The 25,445-nt window shown below is 36.2% G+C and overlaps 1 protein-coding gene across 1 annotated transcript in view; it reads left to right on the top strand.

Annotated features, from left to right (window-relative positions):
* Positions 1–25,445, top strand: part of EFCAB5 (EF-hand calcium binding domain 5) — a gene marked incomplete at both ends in the record, with an annotated part of 153,456 nt that overhangs the window by 64,610 nt on the left and 63,401 nt on the right. Inside the window, 5 exons of the mRNA XM_081269962.1 lie at positions 16,528–16,627; positions 19,452–20,945; positions 21,832–21,909; positions 22,008–22,100; positions 23,998–24,212. Coding sequence (XP_081126088.1) covers positions 16,528–16,627; positions 19,452–20,945; positions 21,832–21,909; positions 22,008–22,100; positions 23,998–24,212 — 1,980 coding nt within the window. The remainder of the gene's footprint in view (positions 1–16,527; positions 16,628–19,451; positions 20,946–21,831; positions 21,910–22,007; positions 22,101–23,997; positions 24,213–25,445) is intronic.

Here is a 25,445-nt window from a genome sequence, read left to right as displayed (position 1 = left end):
CATACTGTTTTCCTTATTGGCTGCACCATTTTGCAGACCCACCAGCAATGTGTGGTTGTGCGTTTCTCCCCACATCCTCACCAACACTCATTGTAGTTTGCATTCTTAATAGCTGCCATTCTGACTGGAGTGAGATAAAATCTTTAGTTTTGATTTGTATTTCTCTAATTGCTAGAGATGTTGAACATTTTTCCATATATTTGTTGACTGATTGTATATCACCTTCTGAGAAGTGTCTGTTCAGTTCCTTGGCCCATTTATCGATTGGGTTATTTGTTTTTTTGGTGTTTAGCTTTTTGAGGTCTTTATATATCTAGAGATTGGTTCTCTATCTGATGTACAAGTTGTAAAATTTGCTCCCAAGCTTAGGCTCTCTATTCTCCTCACTGAATGTTTCTTTTGCTGAGAAGAAGCTTTCTAGGTTGAATCCATCCCATTTATTAATTCTTGATTTTAATTCTTGCACTATAGGAGTCTTATTAAAGTTGGGGGGCTGGGGTTGTGGCTCAGTGGTAGCGTGCTTGCCCAGCATGTGTGAGGCACTGGGTTCCATCCTCAGCATCACATAAAAATAAAGACAATAGAGTCCATCGACAACTAAAAAAACTATTAAAAAAAAAGAAAGTTGGGGCTTAATCTGATATAATGGAGATTTGGGCCTACTTTTTCTTCTATTAGGCGCAGGGTCTCTGGTTTAATTCCTAGGTCCTTGATCCACTTTTGAGTTGAGTTTTGTGCATGGTGAGAGGTAGAAGTTTAATTTCAATTTGTCACATATGTATTTCCAGTTTTCCCAGCACCATTTTGTTGAAGAGGCTATCTTTTCTCCAGTGTAAGTTTTTGGCGCCTTTGTCTAAGATAACTGTAATTATGTGGATTAGTCTTTGTGTCCTCTATTCGGTACCATTGGTCTACTCATCTGTCTTGGTGCCAATACCATGCTGTTTTTGTTACGATTGCTGTGTAGTGTAGTTTAAGTTCTGGTACAGTGATGCCACCTGCTTCACTCTTCTTGCTAAGGATTGCTTTAGCTATTCTGGGTCTCTTATTTTTCCAGATGAATTTCATGACCGCTTTTTCTATTTCTATGAGGAATGTCTTTGGAATTTTGATTGGAATTGCATTAAATCTGTATAATGCTTTTGGTAGTAAGGTTATTTTGACAATGTTAATTCTGCCTATCCAAGAACAAGGGAGATCTTTCCATCTTCTAAGGTCTTCTTTAATTTTTTTTTTTAGCATTTTGTAGTTTTTGTTGTAGAGGTCTTTCACCTCTTTTGTTTGGTTGATTCCCAAGTATTTTGTTTTTTGTTTTTTGGGTTTTTTTTGTTTTGTTGTTTTGTTTGAGGCTATTGTAAATTGGGTAGTTTTCCTGTGGAACCAACCTAGATGCCCTTCAGTCATGAATGGATAAAGAAAATGTGGTATATATACACAATGGAATATTACTCAGCAATAAAAGAGAATAAAATCATAGCATTTGCAGGAAAATGGATGGAGTAGGAGAATATAATGCTAAGTGAAGTTAGCCAATCCCCAAAAAACAAATGCTGAATGTTTTCTCTGATATATGGAGGCTGATTCATAGTTGGGTTGGGAGGAGAAGCACGGGAGGGTTAGACGGACTCTAGATAGAGCAAAGGGGTGGGAGGGGAAGGGAGAGGGCATGGGGGTAGAAAGACGTGAAATGAGGACATCATTACAATAAGTACATGTATGAAGACATGAATGGTGTGAATATATTTTGTATACAACCAGAGATATGAAAAATTGTGCTGTATATGTGTAATATGAATTATAATGCAGTCTGCTGTCATAGATAACAAATTAGGATAAAAAAGTGTTTCTAAGAATGAGTTTGGGAGGATATCTGTGTGACAGAAGACCAAATGGACTTGCAAAATTAGATGAAAATTTTGCTGAAATGTGTCTAAAATTATTCACATTCTCATATTCCTGAAAGGATTTAAGGAAGCACACAATAGTAGAAAAAACCTCATGAGATGATGGAAGAGAGAGGATACTAAATGAAACTGTATTTAGCCATAAAGACCTACATATTTGTTGTGGGTTGTCTATAAGTTTGAATCTAAGCTTCCTGGGCAGTAAATGTGAAAAAGGAAACATGACTAAACACACTATCAACAACATTTGTAGTATGAATACAAACTGGTGTTAAGAAGTAGTAAAGAAATTTGGGGATCAAAATTTGGGATTTTCTCCTCATAGTAGTAATTAAAGGGACCTATATGATAAAGTGAATATCTTTTCTGATCAATTTGCAATAAATGAATCAATGACATCTTAGGGTAGTTTCTTATAACCACCTTAAGTATAGGCAAGTGATACCACACTTGACCACAATTCAGAAAAAGCAATTCTTTTTTATTTTTATTTTTTCAGTTGTATATGGACACAATACCTTTATTTTATTTATTTTTATGTGATGCTGAGGATCAAACCCAGTGCCTCACACATGCTGGGCAAGCACTTTATCACTGATCCACAACCCCAGACCCCCAAAAAGCAATTCTTAAAGAAAACAATATATTGCAATATAGGTGCTCAGATCCCTGCTTAAGTCAGGAACGTATTCTATAAAATCTGAAATGTTTATATGCCTTTCAGGTAATTTCCTTGAACATTGCTTCTTTTTTTTTTTTTCTTGGTGGGGAGCAGTGTACTGGGATTGAGCTCAGGGACACTTGATCACTGAGCCACATCCCCAGCCCTATTTTGTATTTTGTTTGGAGACAGGATCTCACTGAGTTGCTTAACCCCTCACTTTTGCTGAGGATGGCTTTGAATTCATGATCCCTATGCCTCAATCTTCAGAGCTGCTAGGATCACAGACATGGGCCACCACACTTGGCTACATTACTTCTTTTAACAGAGCTTGTAATAAATATTGTGTAACATGATGTCAAGATTTTATTTCCTGGTAAAATGCCTGGAGGACAACTGCTCTCTGTTGTCCAATTTAACACCAACTCAAGTGCCATAACAAACATAGTGAATTAATAACAAATAGAATTAATGAAAGTTTGATTGTGCTCCTTGCCTTTCTGTCCATCATTCAAACACTACTTATGTGATGATCTTGGAGGGAAGGTAGAGAGAGTCCAGAATAAAGCCATTAGTTGAGTTTCTGAATGGATTTTTAAAAACTTTTAGTTGTAGATGAACACAATACCTTTATTTTATTTATTTACGTGGTGCTGAAGATTGAACCCAGTGCTTCCCACATGCGAGGCAAGTGCTCTCCACTGAGTTACAACCCCAGCCCAAAAGGATGTTTTTAACTAGTGGCTGAAACAAGAGTTTGGAAACCTGAACTTTAAATTGCAAATGCTGGACTGTTAAGAAAGAAAAAAATCATGGAGTAAAGAATGCAAAATATGATACCAAAATAGTTTTTCTCTTACTGAGAGAAGGAGCATAATTAAACATAGTCCTAGAACACACATGTTCTTATATGTCACATACCAATACATGTAATACATAAAAATAATCCAATGAATAAAAATAACTTCTACAACATAATGAAGTAAACTAATTAAAATATCGTGGACATATTAGAAAAGAAGAGATTTTATAACTAATAACTGCATGAAAATATGTTCAGTAAAATTATTCATCAAAGAAATGTAAATTAAATCCATAATATAATACAAATTAAAATATCTAGAATCACAGTGTTGGTAAAGATGTGGAATAGTTCTTTTAGATTACTGGTAGGAAGGATGCAACTGTTTTGAAAAGAGTTTGGTAGTTTCTTTTTCTTTATTTTCTCTTCTTTACTTTTTACAATAATTCTTTCCTACCTGGTGACTGAACCCAGGCCCCCAAGCGTGCTAAGCAGATGTTCTACCACTGAGCTATATCCCCAGCGCAAGGTAGTATCTTAAAAAGTAAACATATCCTTTTCATTTGTCCCAACAACAGCAATTTCACTCCTAGTTAAACCTAGAAAAAAATGAAATGAGAGAACTTAAAACATATTATACTAAAAGACTTGTACATGAATATTCTTAGCCGCTTTATTCATAATAGCTCCAAAATGGAAACAACACAAATATACGTTGACTTGTGGAAAGATAAACAAATTTTAGCATATTCATATATCCATATAATGGAATACTACTAGGTAATAAAAGGAAACAAATTAAGGAATGAATTACTGATACAGTCAGTGACATTGATGATCTCGAAATTATACTCCGTGAAAGAAGGCAGACACAGAAGAATATACTATAATTTCATTATATAAAATTATAGAAAAGGGGGAAATAATCCATAGCAATAGAAAGCAGATCAGTGGTTTCCTGGGGCCGTGATTATGGGGGAATTTTTTTTTAATTTAGGGTACTGTGAATTGTACTCAGGGGTGCTCTACCACTAAGCTACACCCTCAGCCCTTTTTATTTTTTATTTTGAGACAGGGTTTCAATAAGTTGCTGAGGCTGATCTTGAACTTGTGATCCTCCTGCCTCAACCTCCTGAGTTGCTGCGGTTATTGTGCTGGCCAAGGGATGGATATATATATATATTTTTTTTTAATAAGAATAGCAGATGTTTATTGGAAGAATTATCACTATTTCCTGCAAAAAACAATATTATGGGAAACATTTTGCAAAGAGGCAAAAGGGAGCTCTAAGATGATAAAAATATTCTGATCCTCACTTTGTGGTAACTATATAAGTAGTATGCATTGTCAAAATTCGTTAAACTTAAAATTGGTGCATTTTGTTGAACATAAATTATACTTCATTTATAGCTGATTAAAAAAGATAAGAATATTCATAGCAGCATTTATAATAGCCAAAAGCAATACAGATGTCTATCAATAACAAGATGAATAAATAAATAGTTATATATTCATATAGTAAACTGTCATGTAGCAATGAAAAATTAATTACAGTCAGGTGAAATATGAATGGCATCCATAGATGTAATGTTGAACAAAAGAAGCCAGGTGTGTTGGCGCATGCCTGTAATCCCAGCAACTTGGGAGGCTGAGGCAAAAGGATCACAAGTTCAAGTCCAGCCTCAGCAATTTGGCGAGGCCCTAAGCAACTTAAGCAAGTCCCCGTCTCAAAATAAAAAAGATGAGGAATATGGATCAGTGATTTTTTTCCCCTTATTACCAAAGGAAAAAAGAAAAAACACAAGAAGCATATACTGTATAACTTCATTTAATGACATTTAAGAACAATCTAATCTATAGTGATAAATATCAAAATAGTAGCTATAGTTATTGACTGGGAGAAACCATGGAGGGGCCTTCTGGCAATGATGAAAATATACTATGCCTTTATCTGGTGCAATTTACACAGATAGGCAAACATTCATTGAGCTAAATACTCAGGATTTGCATACTTCATCACATATACATTACTCCTCAATGAAAAGGTTTTAAAATTATCATTGATGGTTGTTTGAGCTGAAGTACCTATTGAAGGAAAAGGATTAAAAGATGGAGCGACTGCTTTATTTGACCATAATTATAATAGTGATGACCCATTGCATTGCCAATGGGTGGGCTTCCTCTCATTTCATTAGAAAAGTTATAGAAGCCAGAAGTGGTGGTCCACTACTGTAATCCCAGCTAATTGAGAGGCTGATGTAGAAAGAACATAAATTCAAGGCCAGTTTCAGCAACTAAGTGAGATCTGTCTCAAAATAAAAAAATAAAAGAACTGGGAACGTGGCTCAGTGGTAAAGTACCCCTGGGTTCAAACCCTAGTGCAAATAAAAAAAAATTAAAAGTAAAAAAGAAAAGAAAGGTTATAGAAAGTAAAATACAAGCTCAGCTCAGGAGTTGGGTGCAGTATAACACGCTTATAACCCCAGTAACTCAGAAGATTAAGCCAGGAAGATCACAAGTTGGAGACCAGTCTCTGTAATTAGTCAGACTCTGTCTCAAAAAATAAAAAGGGCAGGGAATGTAGCTCAATGGTAAAGCACTTCTGGGTTCAATCCTCAGTAATGGTGGTGGGGAAAGGGGAGGCAAACTCAGATCTGAGAGCATAGCTCAGTGATAGAGCATGTGCTTAGCATATGCAAGGCACTGGTTTGATTTCCCAGCGTGCAAGCAGACATGCTTAGGGCTTTAAACTTAGCTCAAATTGCAGTTAGAAAACCAGAAAGTTTTCATGGATTATTATAAAGAAAATCTCTATTTCTTGTAGCTTCAGGACAGATGTAGATGAAAAATCAACCCTAAAATTTGACATGACAATTAAAATGTAATTGAATTCATAGACTTGCTGAGTCTCTTATATGAAAACTGGAAAATTGCTTGGAAAATAGCAGGACCCTGAGATTTGGAATAGCTATATTTGATGGACTCAGGGAGCTGAATCACAAATCTCCCTAAACAGCATCCTCTAGACGCAGAACAATCCTTTCTCTCTTATCTGAGAATGTTAGCTTTTCTTTCCTGTGGGCCTTATAATAACTTCACTTGGGGCAACCAACTTGCAAGGGGATGCCTATTTTCCTCAGGACCCATTACACAATATTCATTGCCTTTAAATTAAAAATTGGAGTCAGACCTGAGACTAAATAATATGCTATTGAATTACCAATAGATAGCAGAGGAAATCGGGGATGAAATAAAAGAAATACTTAGAGGTAAATGAGAATAGCAACACAATATATTAAAATCTTTGGGACACTATGAAGGTAGGTCTAAAAGAAAAGTTCATTGCATTGAGCTCATTTGTTAAAAGAATAGAAAGCCATTAAATAAATAACATAACTGTATATCTCAAAGCCCTAGAAAAAGAACAAATCAACACCAAAAGCAGAAGACAGGAAATAATTAAAATCAATGAAATTGAAACAAATTTTCAAAAAATCAACAAAACAAAAAGTTGGTTCTTTGAAAAATAAATAAAATTGATAAACTCTTAGCCAAGCTAATCAAGAGAAAGAGGGGAAAAAACTCAATTCACTAAAATTTGTAATGAAAAGGGAAATAACACCATAGGCACTACTGAAATACAGATGATAATCAAAAACTATTTGAAAACTTAAAGTCCCATAAAAGAGAAAATGTTGCAGACATCGATAAGTTTCTTTTTTTATTTTATTTTATTTTATTTTATTTTATTGGTTGTTCAAAACATTACAAAGATTGCAGAATCACATCGGTTACACATCCACATTTTTACATACTGCCATATTAGTGACTGTTGTATTCTGCTACCTTTCCTATACTCTACTATCCCCCCTCCCCTCCCCTCCCATCTTCTCTCTGTACCCCATCTACTGTAATTCATTTCTCTCCTTGTTTTTTTTTCCCCATTCCCCTCACAACCTCTTATATGTAATTTTGTATAACAATGAGGGTCTCCTTCCATTTCCATGCAATTTCCCTTTTCTCTCCCTTTCCCTCCCACCTCATGTCTCTGTTTAATGTTAATCTTTTCCTCCTGCTCTTCCTCCTTGCTCTGTTCTTAGTTGCTCTCATTATATCAAAGAAGACATTTGGCATTTGTTTTTTAGGGATTGACTAGCTTCACTTAGCATAATCTGCTCTAGTGCCATCCATTTCCCTGCAAATTCCATGATTTTGTCATTTTTTAGTGCTGCGTAATACTCCATGGTGTATAAATGCCACATTTTTTTATCCATTCATCTATTGAAGGGCATCTGGGTTGGTTCCACAGTCTAGCTATTGTGAATTGTGCTGCTATGAACATTGATGTGGCAGTATCCCTGTGGTATGCTCTTTTAAGGTCTTCAGGGAATAGTCCGAGAAGAGCAATAGCTGGGTCAAATGGTGGTTCCATTCCCAGCTTTCCCAGGAATCTCCATACTGCTTTCCAAATTGGTCGTACCAATTTGCAGTCCCACCAGCAATGTACAAGTGTACCCTTTTCCCCACATCCTCGCCAGCACTTGTTGTTGTTTGACTTCAGAATGGCTGCCAATCTTACTGGAGTGAGATGGTATCTTAGGGTGGTTTTGATTTGCATTTCTCTGACTGCTAGAGATGGTGAGCATTTTTTCAAGACATTGATAAGTTTCTAGAGACATATGACTTACCCAAACTGAATCAGGAGGACATAGAAAATTGAAACAGATCAATTTCAAGCAATAAAATTGAAGATACCATCAAAAGCCTACCAACAAAGAAAAGCCCAGGATCAAATGGATTCTCAGCCTAGTTCTGCCAGATCTTCAAAAGAGAATTAACACCAATCCTCCTCAAATTATTCCATGAAATAGAAAAGGAGAGAACATTTCCAAACTCATTCTATGAAGCTAGTATCACCCTGATACCAAAACCAGACCAAGATGCATCAAAGAAAGAAAATTTCATACCAATATCCCTGATGAACATAGATGCAAACATTCTTAATAAAATAATGGCAAACCACAAAAACCTATTAAAAGTGTTGTCCCCACATAGGCTTTGTGTGCCTGTGGGCTGAGTGTGCCATTGGGGGTGGTAAAAATCTGGCACACACCAGCTGTGTAAATACTGGGACTCCTTTACAAAGGAAAGCCAAACGTCACCTCTCCTTTTTGAACGTTTGAAAACAGTATTTTCTGACTGGTTGGGCCACCTTATCATCTGGCAGCTGACAATTGGCTGCTCCAATTATTGTTGACCTGGCATTGTCCACACAACATAGGACCTCCCATGGGTGCAGCGGCAGGAGGGACATCCACCTGTCCTTCTCTCTGGTGCTTTCTAAGAGGATCTCTAAAGTATAGGAGTGTGATTGGCTTCAGGGAGAGAAGACTTCAGCTCTGCTGCCTACAACATCCCCCAGGTTTATGTGTGTTTTCTCTGAGCTGCTTACTATTCCACTTGAGCTTTCTGAAGGGTGGATGACCTTCAAATACACTGCAGATGACACTCAGATGGGGTGGGGTGGCCTTAGTAGAAACTGCAGAGTTGGTCTTGCATATTTCAGAGGGTTTGTCTCTTTACTTCACTCCCCATTCATCTGAAGAATATAAAACCTATAGAATAACCTTATTTTAGTCCATGGGATTAAATAAAGTGTAGTCAGTTGGGACGGGGAGAGGAGTGGCATCTCTATCTAGGGTGTCCTGATGCACTTCAGGCAGGGCGGGATGTCCCAGCGTGGTGCAGCAGGCAGCTCCTTGGGCAGGGTGGCAAGAATAAACTAGCTGGGCCAGATCTGAGGCTGTGCTCCTAGCAGGGTTTCTGTGACGGCCACTTGAAGGAGAGGCCCCAAGGAAGTTCATGAGCTGTACCTGAATAGGAAACTGTCCCCGCCCCCCCCTTTTTTTTTAAGAGAGTGAGAGAGGAGAGGGAGAGAGAGAAAGAGAGAGAATTTTTAATATTTATTTTTTAGTTCTCGGCGGACACAACATCTTTGTTGGTATGTGGTGCTGAGGATCGAACCCGGGCCGCACGCATGCCAGGCGAGCGGGCTACCGCTTGAGCCACATCCCCAGCCCCCCGCCCCCCTTTTTTAAGATGATTTTTAAATACTGTTTTTTACACCATTCTCTTGGTTTTCTTTTTTTTTTTTTTTTTTTTGGTGGTGTTGGGGATTGAACCCAGGGCCTGTGCATGTGAGGCAAGCACTCTACAAACTGAGCTATATTCCCAGCCCTTGGTATTTTTTTAAGCTTAAGTCATCAGTGTCTTCCAGTGTTTAAGGCATCCCTGCTTCTATATTGAACTTATGTGTTAATACAAAGGAATGGACCATCCATCCTGAGTCAGTTCAATTATGTGTAAATTCATAGTATTTTAATTTTTTATGCAATCTGATGAGTAGATGAGCTCAGATTTAAAATTCTTAAAGCATGTTTATTGTAACAAGAATTGTTATATATTAATACTGAAGTTTTCAATAAGAATTGACTTGTGTTGCCAAAAAAAAAAAAAAAAAAACATTAAGGAGGCTGAGGTGGTGGCTCAGTGGTAAAGTGCTTGCCTAGCATGTGTGAGGCACTGGGTTTGATTCTCAGCACCACATATAAATAAATAAAAATAAAGTTTTATCAACAACTAATAAAGTAAAATAAACATTAAAAAGATAGTGCACCATGATCAAGTGGGTTTCATCCCAGGGATGCAAGATTGGTTCAACACCCGGAAATTGACAAATGTAATCCACCACATCAATAGACTTAAGGCAAGAATCACATGATTATTATCTCAATAGATGCAAAAAAAGCATGTGACAAAATATAGCATCCATTGAAGTTCAAAATACTAGAAAAACATTGTAAAAGCTATATACATTTAACCCAAGGCCAACATCATTCTAAATGGAGAAAAACTGAAAGCATTCTCTCTAAAAATTAGAATAAGACAGGGATGTGCTTTTTCACCACTTCTATTCAAATTAGTTCTTGAAACTCTTAGCTAGAGCAATTAGGCAAAATAAAGAAAGGGATACAAGTAGGAAAAGAAGAGCTCAAATTATCCCTATTTGCAGATGACATGATTCTATATTTATAAGACATGATCTCATAAAGGAATTCAGCAAAGTGGCAGGATATAAAATTAACACCCCATAAATCAATTGTGTTCTTTCTATACACCAATGATGAATCAGCTGAAAGAGAAACTAGGAAAACTATCCTCAGCAAGACTCCTAAAATGCAAGAAATGAAATCAAGAGTAAATTAGTGGGATGTATCAAACTAAAAAGTTTTTTCACAGCAAAGAAAACAATCAAGAATGTGAAGAGAGAGCCTTAAAAAGAATGGGAGAAAAAAATCTTTGCCACCTGTACCTCAGATAAAGCATTAATCTCCAGGATATATAAAGAACTCAAAATACTTACCACCAAAACAACAAATAACCCAATCAATAAATGGGCAACAGAACTGAATAGACACTTTACAAAAGAAGAAATATGAATGATCAACAATTATATTAAAAAATGTTCAACTTTTCTAGCAATTAGAGAAATTCAAATTAAAACTACACTGAGATTCCATCTCACTCTAGTCAGAATGGTAATTATCAAGAATATAAGTAGGAAGACAAGAATGGTGTAACTCTACAACCAGAGACATGAAAAATTGTGCTCTGTATGTGTGATATGAATTGAATTGCATTGTGCTGTCATATATAACAAATTAGAATATATATTTTTAAAAAGAATACAAGTAAGTCAGAATGGCAGTTATCAAGAATATAAGCAACAATAAGTGTTGGCAAGGCTGTGGGGGGGGGGGAAGGCACACTCATACATTGTTGATGGCACTGCAAATCAGTGCAACCACTATGGAAGGCAGTATGGAGATTCCTTAGAAAACTTGGAATGGAACCACCATTTGACCCAGCTATCCCATTCCTCCATCTATACCCAAAAGACTTAAAAACAGCATACTACAGTGACTCAGCCACTTCAATGTTTCTAGCAGCACAATTCACAATTGCTAAACTATGGAACCAACCTAGGTGCCCTTCAACAGATGAATGGATAAAGAAAATGTGATATAAATACATAATGGAATATTACTCAGCCATAAAAAAATAATGACTTAATGACTTTTGCCAGTAAATGGATGGATCTGGAGACTATCATACAAAGTGAAATAAGCCAATCCCCAAAGACCCAAAGGTTGAATGTTCTCTCTGATATGTGGATACTAACACACAATAAGTGTGTGGAGGGGATAGAAGTTCAGTGGATTAGACAAAGGGAAAGGAAAGAAAGGGAGTGGGGATCATAATAGGAAAGACAGTATAGTGAATTGGACATAACTTTCCTATGTGCACATATATGAATATGCCACCCGTGAAACTCCATATCATGAACAGCCACAAGAATAGGATCCTATTTAGAATGTTATACTCCATGTATGTATAATTTGTCAAAATACACTCTACTGTCATGTATATCTAAAGAGAACAGATAATTTAAAAATCTAAACATATAACTACCATAACAAAAATATTTTTTTTTGAAAAATAATGTTGGAGTCAGATCTCAGTATGCCCCAGGAGTACTAGTTCAAAGTTTGTCTTGAGAAATGATTGCTGGTATTCTAAAAAAAACAGCAAAATTTTGCTAATTCAAAACAGTAGAAATCTGGGGAATGTATGTGGGAATTTATTATAGTACTTTCAGAATAAGGAGGATGGATATAATATTGGTTGTCTCAAATTAATCAATATGGTTATACTTAGAAGGTTTACTTTGCAGTAATATTTTGAGTATCTGTGAATAACTTGTTTGGTAGATTAAATGAAACCATAACTCAAAGGTGGCCTAGGTTCAATGAGATTGAGATGCTAGAACCTTCTTGTCATACAATAGGGAAAGAAAAAGTTTTAAAAATCAAAAGATTGCTAAAGTTGATTTCTCATATGTTGCCTGCCACATATGCACCTCCACCAGATTATCCAAGAGAGCCCAGATGACACTCCCTTAAGAAATAATCAAGAAATTAATGAAGGGAATGACAGCATTGCTAAAAAGTTTTGTGATAGTTAATGGTTAGAGATACTGCCACTGAGGTGAACTTCTGATTTCAAGGAAAATGATTCGATTCCAGAATGACAGAAGACTCATGACACTTAAATACCAGAGACAAAGTGTCCTAGTCAAATTAGTGTTTGCAAATACTATTGATAAGTTACCTTTTGACCTAATCCCCAAATCCATCTTCTAATGGGATCCAGTTTGTCTAGGATTCACACTATGATTATTTCTTTAGATCTGAATATATAACTGGAATTACAATAAAGAAGAATGGGGATTAGACACACATGGATTTTCGTGGTGATCATGGTTTCCTTAAGAATTAGAATGTCTATGTGATTACTACTGGCTCACTAATATGAAGCCAGAAAGATGCCACAATAGAAAGTCTTGGCCTCTTACCTAGTCCTCAGACTGAAGTCAGTTCATACATCTAGAAGTCTTTGTCTGAAGGGGATGCTGGGTTTCCTGAGGAAAAATTCTACAAGACTTCCACAAGCATATATACTACATCTTTAAAGGACTTGCATCCATTTACCAGGATGAATATACATTGAGAAAAGGGAAATACTCCAGACCTTCAAGAATTACCAGAAATTGACTCCAAATTAACACTAAGCCCTAAGATCCCCAAACATCCCAAGTGTCAACTGATTAAAGCTAGGACTTATTGATGTCAGGTGATAAATGCTATTTTGGTCCAAGGTTATATTAGAGGACTTAGCAATGGTTATTTCTGATCCCTGAATGTTTACTTGGAATAGACAACATCCAACAACTAACAGAATCCTCACATTTGTTCTCCAAATTGGGGACTGACAACTATTATGAAAGAAAGGACCAAATAGAAACTTCTAAATTTCCCACTTGCCAAAATGGTAAAAATTAAACAAGCAGATAAAAAATTGAAACAGAAAATCCCAAATAGATTAGATATGAAAATATATAAAGGATACAGAGAAAGTAATCCTATCACACTTACCTAATCTCCTGTTTTGTCCTCATAGAAGGGATACATCTCAGTAAGATTAATGTGATTCTGTTTGCAGCAGCCACTCCAGGTGTGAAATCCTTATGGGACTAGATTGACATAGTCCTCTTATTCTTGGCCATTGGTCTGTTATGTGTTGTTTTCTCTATAAGAGTATACAGGACTTTACCCATCAGGAACAGCAGTATATTTTCACCGCCTTGCCTTAGAGCAAAAGAAGCTCTCCTTTTCTCTATTATAATCTGATATGCAGTTGATTGTATTGACATATAACAGAACATCACACATATGCACTACATTGATTATGATCATCATGGTAATTGGGCTTGATTAATCAGAAGTACCCTTAGATGCCTTGGTAAGACTCATCTGTGTCAGAGTATGGGACATAAAAATTCCAAGTTTACATACCTTGGTAAATTTTTAGCAGTCCAGTGGTTCTAAGAATTAGGTAAATTCTGTAACTAATTAGGTAAATTGCTGTAACTTGTGCCACATGCCACTAAGTAAGAGGCACTATGTTGATTGGACCTTTTTACATTTTTGAAACAATCTTTACTACATTTGCATGTGCTTGTCTTATAAATTAATTTGTGTGTGTTGCTCTTAGGCATTAATTGAGCCATTGCCTGCCAGAATGAATTTCAGAAAAAGAAAAGGCTTTGTAGGCTTTTTAAAAATATTGTGGCAAGCTGTAATAGTAGAATAACAGTATAGATCCCTTGAGTTTTGGAACAAAACCCTGCTCTGAATTAAAGTTTGTTATTCTTTGAGAAACAGTTCCTGTGTGTATTTATTTATTTGGGGCAGTGCTGAGGATAGAACTCAGGGGTGCTCGACCACTGAGCTACATTCCCCAACCCTTTCTATTTTTGATTTGAGATAGGTTCTCACAGAGTTGCCCTGGCTGTCCTTGTGATCCTCCTGACTCAGCCTCCTTAGTAGTTGGGATTGTAGGTATACACCACTGCACCTGATGTGTTTACCTTCTTTTAATTAATAAAACCATACACATGATTTTTGTGCTTGTCTGTTTATATGTTGCATTTTTTGAATGTTTAGTTAAAAAGATTCAGATGGGAAAAACAGAGGTCCAAAAATAGCAAAAGGTCAAACACACAATAAAGAATACGTTTGGGAGAGTATCCCTGATTTTTAAAATAAAGTTATATTAATTAAAATAGCTTGGTTTGGGGGCTGGAATAGACAATTCAATGAAACAGAATATTATACCTGTCATCCAACCCATGAACATGTAGAGATTTAGTATAGCAATATAAATTAATGAGAAAAAAACTAATTAATAAATAATATTGAGACAATTGCCTTTTATACTGGGGGAAAATATAAACTTAGATTCCAACCTTATTCATGAGGAAAAATGAGTTTTATATGATCAGAAACAGATGTAGAAAACAAAATTTTAAAAATTTTCAAAGTAAATATAGAGCATACCTTTTGACCTCAGCATAAGTGATTATTTTCTAAAAGATACACCAAGTAAGCACAAACCATAGAGGAGATGATTCCTTTATTTGACTGCCTCAAAGTTAAAAGCATTAGTATGTCTAAACTCACCAAAAGTTAAATTAAAAGATAAGAAACAGATTGGGGAAAGATATTTGCAGCATCAACAAAATTTTACAAATAAATAAGAAACAGACAACTCTTCCCAACTAAAGAATGGAATATGGACATGAAAAAGCAATTCACAGAAGACTGAAAGATAAATACATAGTAAATACATGAAAATATATTTAACCTCACTAATAATTAGGGAACTATAAATTAAAATATTAAGTTACCATTTTATTGATGAGATTGGAGAAATCATAAATTAACAATATCAGTATTGATATAGATAAATGATAGATACTCTCATTGTTAGTGATAATGTAAATTGGTATGGGACACTTATGGAGCAATTTGGCAATAACTATTAAAACTGAAAATGCATATTTTATATAATACACTAATTCCACTTTATTTACTTTAGAGAAATGTTTGCAAATGTGCACAAGAAGATGTGTATAAGGATATTTGTTGCAGCATTATTTTGATATCAAAATACTGGAAATAACCTAAATATTCATCAATAGAGGAATGTTAAGAAAATTGTGGTGCTTTCACATTATATTATACTCTATAGCAGTTAAAAGGAATAAAGTACATTTCTTTATATACAGAAGTTAGATCTCAATGTTGAATAAATAAAAGCAATTTGAAGAAGGATACATGCACAGCCAGGTGCAGTGTAGCACGTCTGTAATCCCAGCGGCTTAGGAGACTGAGGCAGGAGGATTTCGAGTTCAAAGCCAGCCTCAGCAATGGCAAGGCACTAAGCAACTCAGTGAGAGTTGTCTCTAAATAAAATACAAATAAGGCTGGAAATGTGGCTCAGTGGTCGAGTGCCCCTGAGTTCAATCCTTAGTACCAAAAAAAAGAAAGAAGAAGAAGGATACATGTACTATTTCTGTTTTGTACATGTACATTTTTGTGTGTACTTTAAATAGTCATGATTTCTGAATGTTGGAAACACAGATGTTAGCTTTGTCATTTTCTATATTTTTCTGTAATTATTTTTTTTCTCAAAATAGAACAACACAATAAAGAATAAGTTAGGGAGGAGTTAATTATGACATGTTCAAGTCAGGTTAGATAAGAACAGAACATCATGTTGAATTCAAGCAATTAACAAGTCAGTAATAAATATTTGTTTAACATTTACTAAGTGCTAGGTATTTGATATGTCACAGAATGGGGAAGTTGAGTATAAGCCTCACCTAGACAAGATAGAGCTTTCCTAATTTTGCTGCTGCTGCTTTTACATACATGATAATGATAATGGTGCTGATAGCCAGTTCTTACAGGCACACAGGCTGAGGACTCAGGAGGCTGAGGCAGGAGTCTGAGACTAGTTAACTCAGTGAGACCCTGACAAAAAAATAAAATTTAAAAAGGGGATGAGGATGTAGACCAGTGGTAGAGAGCCCTAAATTCAATCCTCAATTTTTTTAATCCAAAAAGTAGTCATTGTTCTTTCTACATAAAAATCTTAAATCTCATGTGACTACTAATTACAATCTTTCTATTTAGGTAGGGGTTTTGGATCGGCAGAGGACATTGGCCTTGCTGGAAACATTCTATGATAGACTTAAACGAAGGCGTAAGCATTTACTCGGAAACCCAAGACAATGTAAGTGCCGCTCAGAGGGAGGAGCATGCTCAAGCTGAAGTGTCCTAGTCCACTGACAGGAAAGCATAAGATTATTCTACCCCTGTGGAATGCCTTTACATAACATCTCCCTTAAGTCCTAATGGCTATATTTATTTGCTCATTCTCCCACAAAATTTACTCCTCATTACAACTAGATGTATTTTTCAGCATGGTACAGTACTCAATGTTGTCAGAACTCAGCTAGAACTCAATTTTCAATTCATTTAAATAAAGAGAGGCTTTAGTGACAATTTGAATGTCTTGTAAATTAATTTGATATTGGTTATCCTATTTTAATGCCCAACTTAAAATACTAACATTTCTAGAAAAATAGTTTATTCTCCCATGCATTTTACTTGTATACCTTTCATATACTTATGTGGTAAAATAGTCTTTTTATATTTCTACAAAAATGGATTGAGTTTTACTTGTATTTTTAAAGAGAAAATCTTTTTTTTTTTTTTTTTTTTAAAGAGAGAGTGAGAGAGGAGAGAGAGAGAGAATTTTTAATATTTATTTTTTAGTTCTCGGCGGACACAACATCTTTGTTGGTATGTGGTGCTGAGGATCGAACCCGGGCCGCACGCATGCCAGGCGAGCGCGCTACCGCTTGAGCCATATCCCCAGCCCAAGAGAAAATCTTTTCATAACTGGGTTTTCCAAATGATATCAATTTTTTATTTGGGTGAAGATTTACTACTTGAATGCTTAAAAAAATCTATGGGTGATATACATAGAATATTTCTAAAAATTGTGGGAATCACAATTTTATAGCTTAATTACTATCCTGAAGGGGATGGTTATGGTTTGAGTTCTACTTCCTGCAGTCCGGAAAACCAAGTTTTTGTGTGTATGTGTTTTTTTTTAAAGAATTTGTCATTATTATTTTTTTAATCTTTATTTATTTATTTTTTATGTGGTACTGAGAATCGAACCCATTGCCTCATATGTGCAAGGCAAGTGCTCTACCACTAAGCTACAGCCCCAGCCCCTGAAAACCAAGTTTTTGTTGTTGGGTTTTCTTTTTCTTTCTTTCCTTTTTTCTTTCTTTCTTTCTTTTTAGTACCAGGAATTAAACTCGGGGGCACTCAACCACTGAGCCACACCCCCAACCCTTCTTTGTATTTTATTTAGGGACAGGGTCTCACTGAGTTGCTTAGCTCCTGGCTCTTGCTGAGGCTGGCTTTGAACTCTTTATCCTCCTGTCTCAGTCTCCCTAGCAGCTGGGATTACAGGTGTGCACCATCCCTCCTGCCCCACTGTTATTATATGTTTTAACAGCAGGATTCTGGTGAATGTTTTCCATTCTTTCCCTGGAGTGTTTTGCTCATTTTGTTTTGTTTTGTTTTTGCTCTGAAGATTGAATCCAGGGCCTTGTACCTGCTGAGCAAATGCTCTCCTGATGGAAGGGACAGCCAGGCAAGACACCAAATAGGAACAGGAAGCAGGTTTATAAGCTATAGCCAGGTTCAGAGGGCAAAGCTTTCACTGTAATCAATCAATCCCCTTGAGCCCTAACTTCAGGTAGTTTTAGAACGTTATACCGCCCCCCCCCCCAGCTTTTTCTTTCACTCTTCTGGGCAAGTTAGCCCTTTAAGGACAGCGCCTGAGAAGGGGAGAGCTTCTTCTCCCCTTTCTTTCCTCTCCCTGCCAGCTGTTACCATGGAGCCCAATTGGGAACTTATCTTAGAAATGTAGACATCTCTGTGAAGCTCCAACTCAAGACCAGAGCACTTGTTAAGGGATCTGTCTTTTTTTTTTTTAATCACATTTTGCATTTGCAAACACACTTCTACAAACTACTATACTGGATAAATGTTTGTGAAAACTAGTAAAGGGGCATTCAGCACCTAGAGTGCTGATCTCTTCCAGGCCAATGGCCAAGTTAAATGCAGCAACAGGAAAACAGGAAGTTTAACTACATTGAACTCTTTTGTAGAGACTCTTTGGCTGAGAGTCCTAAAATCAATTATGGTGAAGATTTCTGGAGAAGCTTAGATTTTCTGTGGAGAAGGGGGTGCCACTACACTCCCACTGAGATACTCACCAGTCCCTTTGCCTAGAATTCTGAATCAGGTGTCCATATAAGTTGTGGAAGAAAAGAAATGAGGATTGAAGAAAAGAAGGAAAGCGAATATTAGAAAAACATAGCCCCACTAAAAGACTGCCATGAATAAAGACTTGCTTTTATTTTTATATCACAGAAACTAAAAAGATATCAAAATGGAAAGATGTGCTCCCCTCCTGCTCTCTAAGCTATGCTTATCATGGGAGGACCACAAATGTAGAGGACAAATTTTACTTGCTTTGGCAGTCTAAGCAACATTTCAAATACCAAAAGAAAAATATGTTCATTTCTCAAACTATACCTTTTAGGAAGGCATGATATTTAATTCATAATAGTGAGCATTTTAAAATGTTCCTTTGAATATTTTTTTTTGCTTTTTATGGGATTTCAGCAAAAGATAACTGATGTTATTTTAAAGTAATAGGCCTAGCCAGGCATGATGGTATACATCTGTAGTCCAGTGATTTTGGAGGGTGAAGCAAGAGGATCACAGGTTCAAGGCCAGCTTCAGCAACTTAGCAAGATCCTGTCTCAAAATAGAAACTAAAAGGGTCAGTACTGTGGCTCAGTGGTTAAACACCCTGGGGTTAATCCCTGGTACCAAAAAAAAATTAAAATAATGAATAATAAATAAGCCTATATATAATCACTATGCTCAGCTTTTAAAACATTAATATCTCTGGTTCTACAATATAAGATCAATTTTTTAGGTAAATGTTTTATTTTCTGCATTAGGGCCATTTGTTGAATTTGAAGAGATAGACTTGCTTGAGTTCTGGGGAGACATGGATAATCAGAAACATATTTATGAAGACTTTGATAAGGTGCTTTTAAGGATGAATGCATTACTTTCTGAAAAACATGACAGCAAAACTCAGAATCAGTTATCAGAAAACCAACAAGAACTTGATGAACAGAGGAAATCAAGCCTACCAGAACAGCAGAGAGAGACAACTGCAGAGCAAGGACCACAAAGAATTTCAACTGCAGAACAAGAACCCTATGAAGAACCAGACACAGAACAAGAAAATATCCCAGAGTCAATTACAGAACAAGAGACAGAACAGAGACTACACAGAGGATCAATTAAAGGACAAGGACAGCACAAAGGGTCAGCACCCAGAAGGTCGACTGAAGGACAAGGGTCACGCAGAAGTTCCATGATAGAACAGGGAGCACCCAGAAGGTCAGTTGAAGAACAAGGGTCACGCAGAAGCTCCATGACAGAACAGGGAACACCCAGAAGGTCAATTGAAGGACAAGGGTCACGCAGAAGCTCTATGATAGAACAGGGAGCACCCAGAAGGTCAGTTGAAGAACAAGGGTCACGCAGAAGCTCCATGACAGAACAGGGAACACCCAGAAGGTCAATTGAAGGACAAGGGTCACGCAGAAGCTCCATGGTAGAACAAGAACCAAGAAGAGAGTCAGTTACACAACAAGGGTCACACAGAAGCTCCATGGTAGAACAAGAACCAAGAAGAGAGTCTGTTGCAGAACAAGGGTCACACAGAAGCTCCATGGTAGAACAAGAATCAAGAAGAGAGTCAGTTACACAACAAGGGTCACGCAGAAGCTCCATGGTAGAACAAGAACCAAGAAGAGAGTCAGTTACACAAGGGTCACGCAAAAGCTCCATGGTAGAACAAGAACCAAGAAGAGAGTCTGTTGCAGAACAAGGGTCACGCAGAAGCTCCATGGTAGAACAAGAACCAAGAAGAGAGTCAATTATACAACAAGGGTCACGCAGAAGCTCCATGGTAGAACAAGAACCAAGAAGAGAGTCAGTTGCAGAACAAGGGTCACACAGAGAGTCAGTTTCTGAACAAGGGAAGAGCAAAGCATCAATAACTGGACAAGGACCACGTAGAATGTCATCTTCAGAACATGGATCACGCAAAGGGTCAACAGCAGGACAAAGTCAGCACAAAGGATCAACAGCAGAGCAAGGACCACACAAAACATCATATTCAGAATATGGATCACGCACAGAGTTAACAACAGAAGAACCACACACAGAAGAGCACGATCTATATGGAGAGAGAATTCCAGAAAAACAAGAGGATGTAGACTCAACTTCACCATCAAGGGAAGTTAGAATCTCTAGAACAAGTGCAGAATCTGAATATATTGAATTCCCTTCACAAGAAAAGGAGCAACTGTATGAAGAGGAATTATTAGAAGAACTACAAGAGGACCTTCCTACATCCAGTAAAAAAGGTAGTTCAGGTAGTGATTCAGTTTTCCTACAACATCAGCTACTTGTTTTGTGAAGTGATTTTTAAAGTCTTTTCAGAAAAAATAATCATTTAAATTAGGATCATTTTTGGCATGTCAGGTCATGCAAACTTTAGACATATTTTGCTACTCAACATGAGTCTAGACCTTGAATAATCAATTAAATGCAAACCAGAATGTCTCTATTGTCAGCTTACCAAGAATTTCATTTGTACTAGAAATTCATTAACAAGGAAGAAATTGGGCTGTGATTGTGGCTCAGTGGTAGAGCACTCACCTAGCATGCACGAGGCACTGGGTTCAATCCTCAGCACCACATAAATGTAAAATAAAGATATTGTGTCCACCTAAAACTAAAAAATATTTTAAAAAGGAGGAAATCTAGCAGTGTTACATGTAGAAATGTTTTAACTGGGTTTTTTGAAAAGGTGGAAAAAGCCCCTTTATTTTAAATGGGGCTTTTTAGAAACCACTTTTTAATATTTTTTTAACTAAAAAGTGGGTCTTGTTTTTTTTTCAAATAAAAGATATATTTCAAACAAAAAAAACCCACCCTGCATTTCAAATATTTAGTCATATCTCATTGGTCATAATTTAGGCATATAGTAATATGTCACTCTAAGGGAAACTGGGAAATGTTTCATTTTGCATGGCCAAATTGAGATACAACAAACAGATTTTGCCACAGAGCTGCTGTCAACCATTTAAGTTATTAAGTGATTTAATTGTGGTTGATTATGACACAATATATATGAGGAAATACTCAGAGTTTTTAGTGTTCTATATGAAAGGTATTTTTCCCATTCATTAGCCTTAGGATATGTAACAGAAGACATAATGTCCAATTCATAGAAATTTTCTTTTGTATACCTTTTAGCTACCACAAGAAAAGACGTTCAGAAAGACAGATCCTGTGAACCCAAGTCCCCCAAAATAGAAGGAAAATCATGGTCAGGTAACTTTTTATTTAATTTTATTTTCATGTATTACCTAGGACAAAAACATTGTGAAAGTGAAGTTAAATTGGCTGTGTTATGAAATGTGTTTTTATAGGTGAATTTTTTGCTTGTAACTGGAGGAGGAAGTATGTCAAATTTGAAGATGAGGATCAAGCACACTTAATCTATAATAACTCCAAGTTTACAGGTATGTGTTAACAATGAAAGTAAGGAAGCATAGGTGACTTTAATTTACTGTGGTATCCCATGAGAAAGAATGTATTTAACTAAGACACAACAGAATCCTTACATTGCTTTGTTCCTGAGAACTGATGGATATGAATATATGTAAGATGGGTGTTTCTAATGGTGACATGCTATTGGTAGTGACATCTACTATCAATGAATATTCCTTGGCTTTCAAACTTATGATATTAATAGACTTTTTTGCTATTATATGGCCCTATAACTGCTTTGAAGATATGGTACAAGCATACAAAAGAAATCAGATGTTAGATATTAGAATTCAATAGAAATTATGCCAGCTATTTCTCTTCCTAGTAGGTCCACATCCAAACATATGAGACAAATGAGAACCTATTTTGTTTTTGAAGACTTGCAAAGAAAAGTAGTATTGGTATTTTGGATTGGACCCAAGGGTGCTTAGCTACTGAGCCACATCCCCAACACTTTTTTTTTTAAATTTTTTATCTTGAGATAAGGTCTTGCTAAGTTACTTAGGGCCTCCCAAAATTGCTGCAGCTGACTTTGAACATGCTTCAACCTCCCAAAATGCTGGGATTACAGGTGTACACCAAATCACATGTTTAACTATAATTATTTTGAATAGCACTCTAGTCATATTTAATTAAAGTTCTATTTTATATTTTCCTTGTCATATCAACAAGTAGTAGAACCAATTAGACCAAGATTATTTTCTTTCTATCTGCAAATTGTTTCCTTATTTAAACCTGGGCTAAATAACAGACTTACTATGCTAAAAATTCTGGTGAAATAATATTTTCACTAAATAGAAAATCAAGCATTGGTCAGCTCTTATGGTCCAAAGTTAATATTTTTCTTTCTAGTCCTTATGTCAGTTTTACTTTACTGTTTTTTAAAAATTGCACGGATGGGGCTATGGTTGTGGCTTAGTGATACAGTGCTTGCCTAGTACATGTGAGGCACCTCAACACCACATAAATATAAAAAATAAAATAAAGGTATTGTGTTCATCTACAACTAAGAATATTTTTTAAAAATTTGCATGGGTGATCATTTTTAGTTATATCAAGTCTCATATAGAAGGTTTAAGGCATGCATGAATAAATCAAACATATAAGTCTCTAGACTGACATTTTGTTACTTAATGTAATGTTACTTCATGTTGTAACATTAAGCTTCAAGATGAATACCTTAGTTACCATTCTTAGTGGAAAAAGTTTTAGTGGTGGTATTTACTAATTTATTTAATTTGGGAGTCCAGCATGTAACTGTCTTCAGATACAACTGGATTTAACAATACCAGACAATGTCTCTCTGTCTCAATGTCTTTCTGTCACTTTCAATTTTAGGCAGTTTTCTCCACATTGTAGAAAACTGGCCACAGAGCATCTCTACTCTAACATCCTACTGGTTCAGCAATCAGAATACAAAAAGAATGACTCTTGCCCAATAGTTCTCCTGAAAATCCTGGAGCTAATTCTCATTGGCCTGTAGTGGATTACATTGCTATCAGTATAAATCATTGGCCAGATCTCTTATACATATCCATGGAACAAGGGTGTGGATGCATAGTACCACCAGATTCCTCAGAACTGACAATGGAGGAGAAATGTTTTCCCAAGGAAAAAAGATGGATGCTGTCCTCATGAAGGGAGAATAGATTCCTGACAGGCAAAAATAGTAGATATTATAGCTAGGGATTTAGTTTAGTGGGAGAGCACAATTTAGCATGCATTAGGCTTTAGGTCCAATTCCCAGCACCAGAATAAAACAAATCAAAGCAATAGCAGATGTCTGTTACAATAGATAGTCATTTATTTTCCATAAGATTTGAGAGAATCATTCACTTAACTGCTTGGTATCTGTTTACTGCTTCATAGACCTACACCCGATTATCAGAAATATTCAGTCTTACAAGGAAATAAGAGGGAGGAGTGCCTTCAATGGAGTTTCCTTCAATCTGCTCCAATTTGTGCAGCTCCTAGAGACATTTGTTGGTGAAGATGCCCCCTTGAGTGTCAGCGAGAGCCTCATTTCCTTTTTTAAGAGGGGCTATTTTGAAACAAAAGAAGAGAAAATGAGTGCCTTAGAACAGGTGGGTAATATTACTTATTGATGAAACAAGTGAGGTCACTATTATACGCAAATTTCTCAATTTCAGTTGCTCCCCATGTCACTCTCTTTAAAAAAAAATTATGTCCAAATTTATCATTTTATTTCAATAAGCATAGCCATTAAATATCTTATTTTATCGGTGAATGCTCTAAGATCACCTCCAGAGAACTCATTCCCCTAAAAATAACATGATTACTCCTGGCAGGAGATGGTTTATAATATAGCTTTGTTTTTTCCTTCTCTGAAACTTGAGGAGTAAATATGTGTATGTGTGAAGATGTACATGTGCACCATCTGCTCTGTGAGTGCGTTTACAAATGCACATACCTAAGGGTATGATTATGGCTTGAATATGTGTTTTTTATTCTTGGGCACTCAAGTAACACATATTTCTTAGGAACTTAGTACTTCCTTGGGTGGTAAATAAATGCATATGCGTCATCCAATATAAATAACTTATGTTCTCATATGTGAAACATGTGACTCATTTCACCAAACTTATTCAGTAATTTCATCAGCCTTATGAGTTTTCTCAGCCTAATTCCAGAGTTGACTTCCTTTTTACCTCCTCAACTGCAATTCCCCACCACTTAAAACAAAAGGTATATATTCACTCTCTTTTTTGCAATTAAATGTATCTATATATGAACTCAATTTATGATCTAATTAATATAATTAAAATAGTGTGAAAGCATACAATTAAATAAAATTAATGCCATCAAAATTAATATAGAAAAGAATTTTGGGCAGAGCACAGTGGCACACACCTGTAAACCCAGCGACTTGGGAGTCGGAGGCAGGAGGATCGTAAATTCAAGGCCAACCTCAGCAACTTGGAGATGCCCTAATTACTTTAGCAAGACACTGTCTCAAAATAAAAAAAAATAAAAGAGCTGGGAATGTGGCTCTGTGATTAAGTGACCCTGGGTTCAATCCCCAGTACCAAAAAAAAAGAAAGGAAGAAAGAGAATTTTTAAAACAACCATTTTTTAGTTATTTCAACACTCCCTTTCCCTACAGAATATCCCTAGGAATCCAGTGAGAACATCCCATGTGTTTATCATATTTAAAAAAATTTTTTTTGATGTTGATGGACCTTTATTTTATTCATTTATTTATATGCGGTGCTGAGAATTGAGCCCAGTGCCTCACACACACTAGGCAAACGCTCTACCACTGAGCCACAACCCCAGCCCATGTTTATCGTATTTTA

The sequence above is a fragment of the Spermophilus citellus genome, assembly GCF_964194105.1.
Source record: "Spermophilus citellus genome assembly, chromosome: 17".
NCBI classification, from domain to species: Eukaryota; Metazoa; Chordata; class Mammalia; order Rodentia; family Sciuridae; genus Spermophilus; species Spermophilus citellus.
Note: the sequence above shows the minus strand (reverse complement) of the source record. Positions and strands in the feature narration are given on the sequence as shown.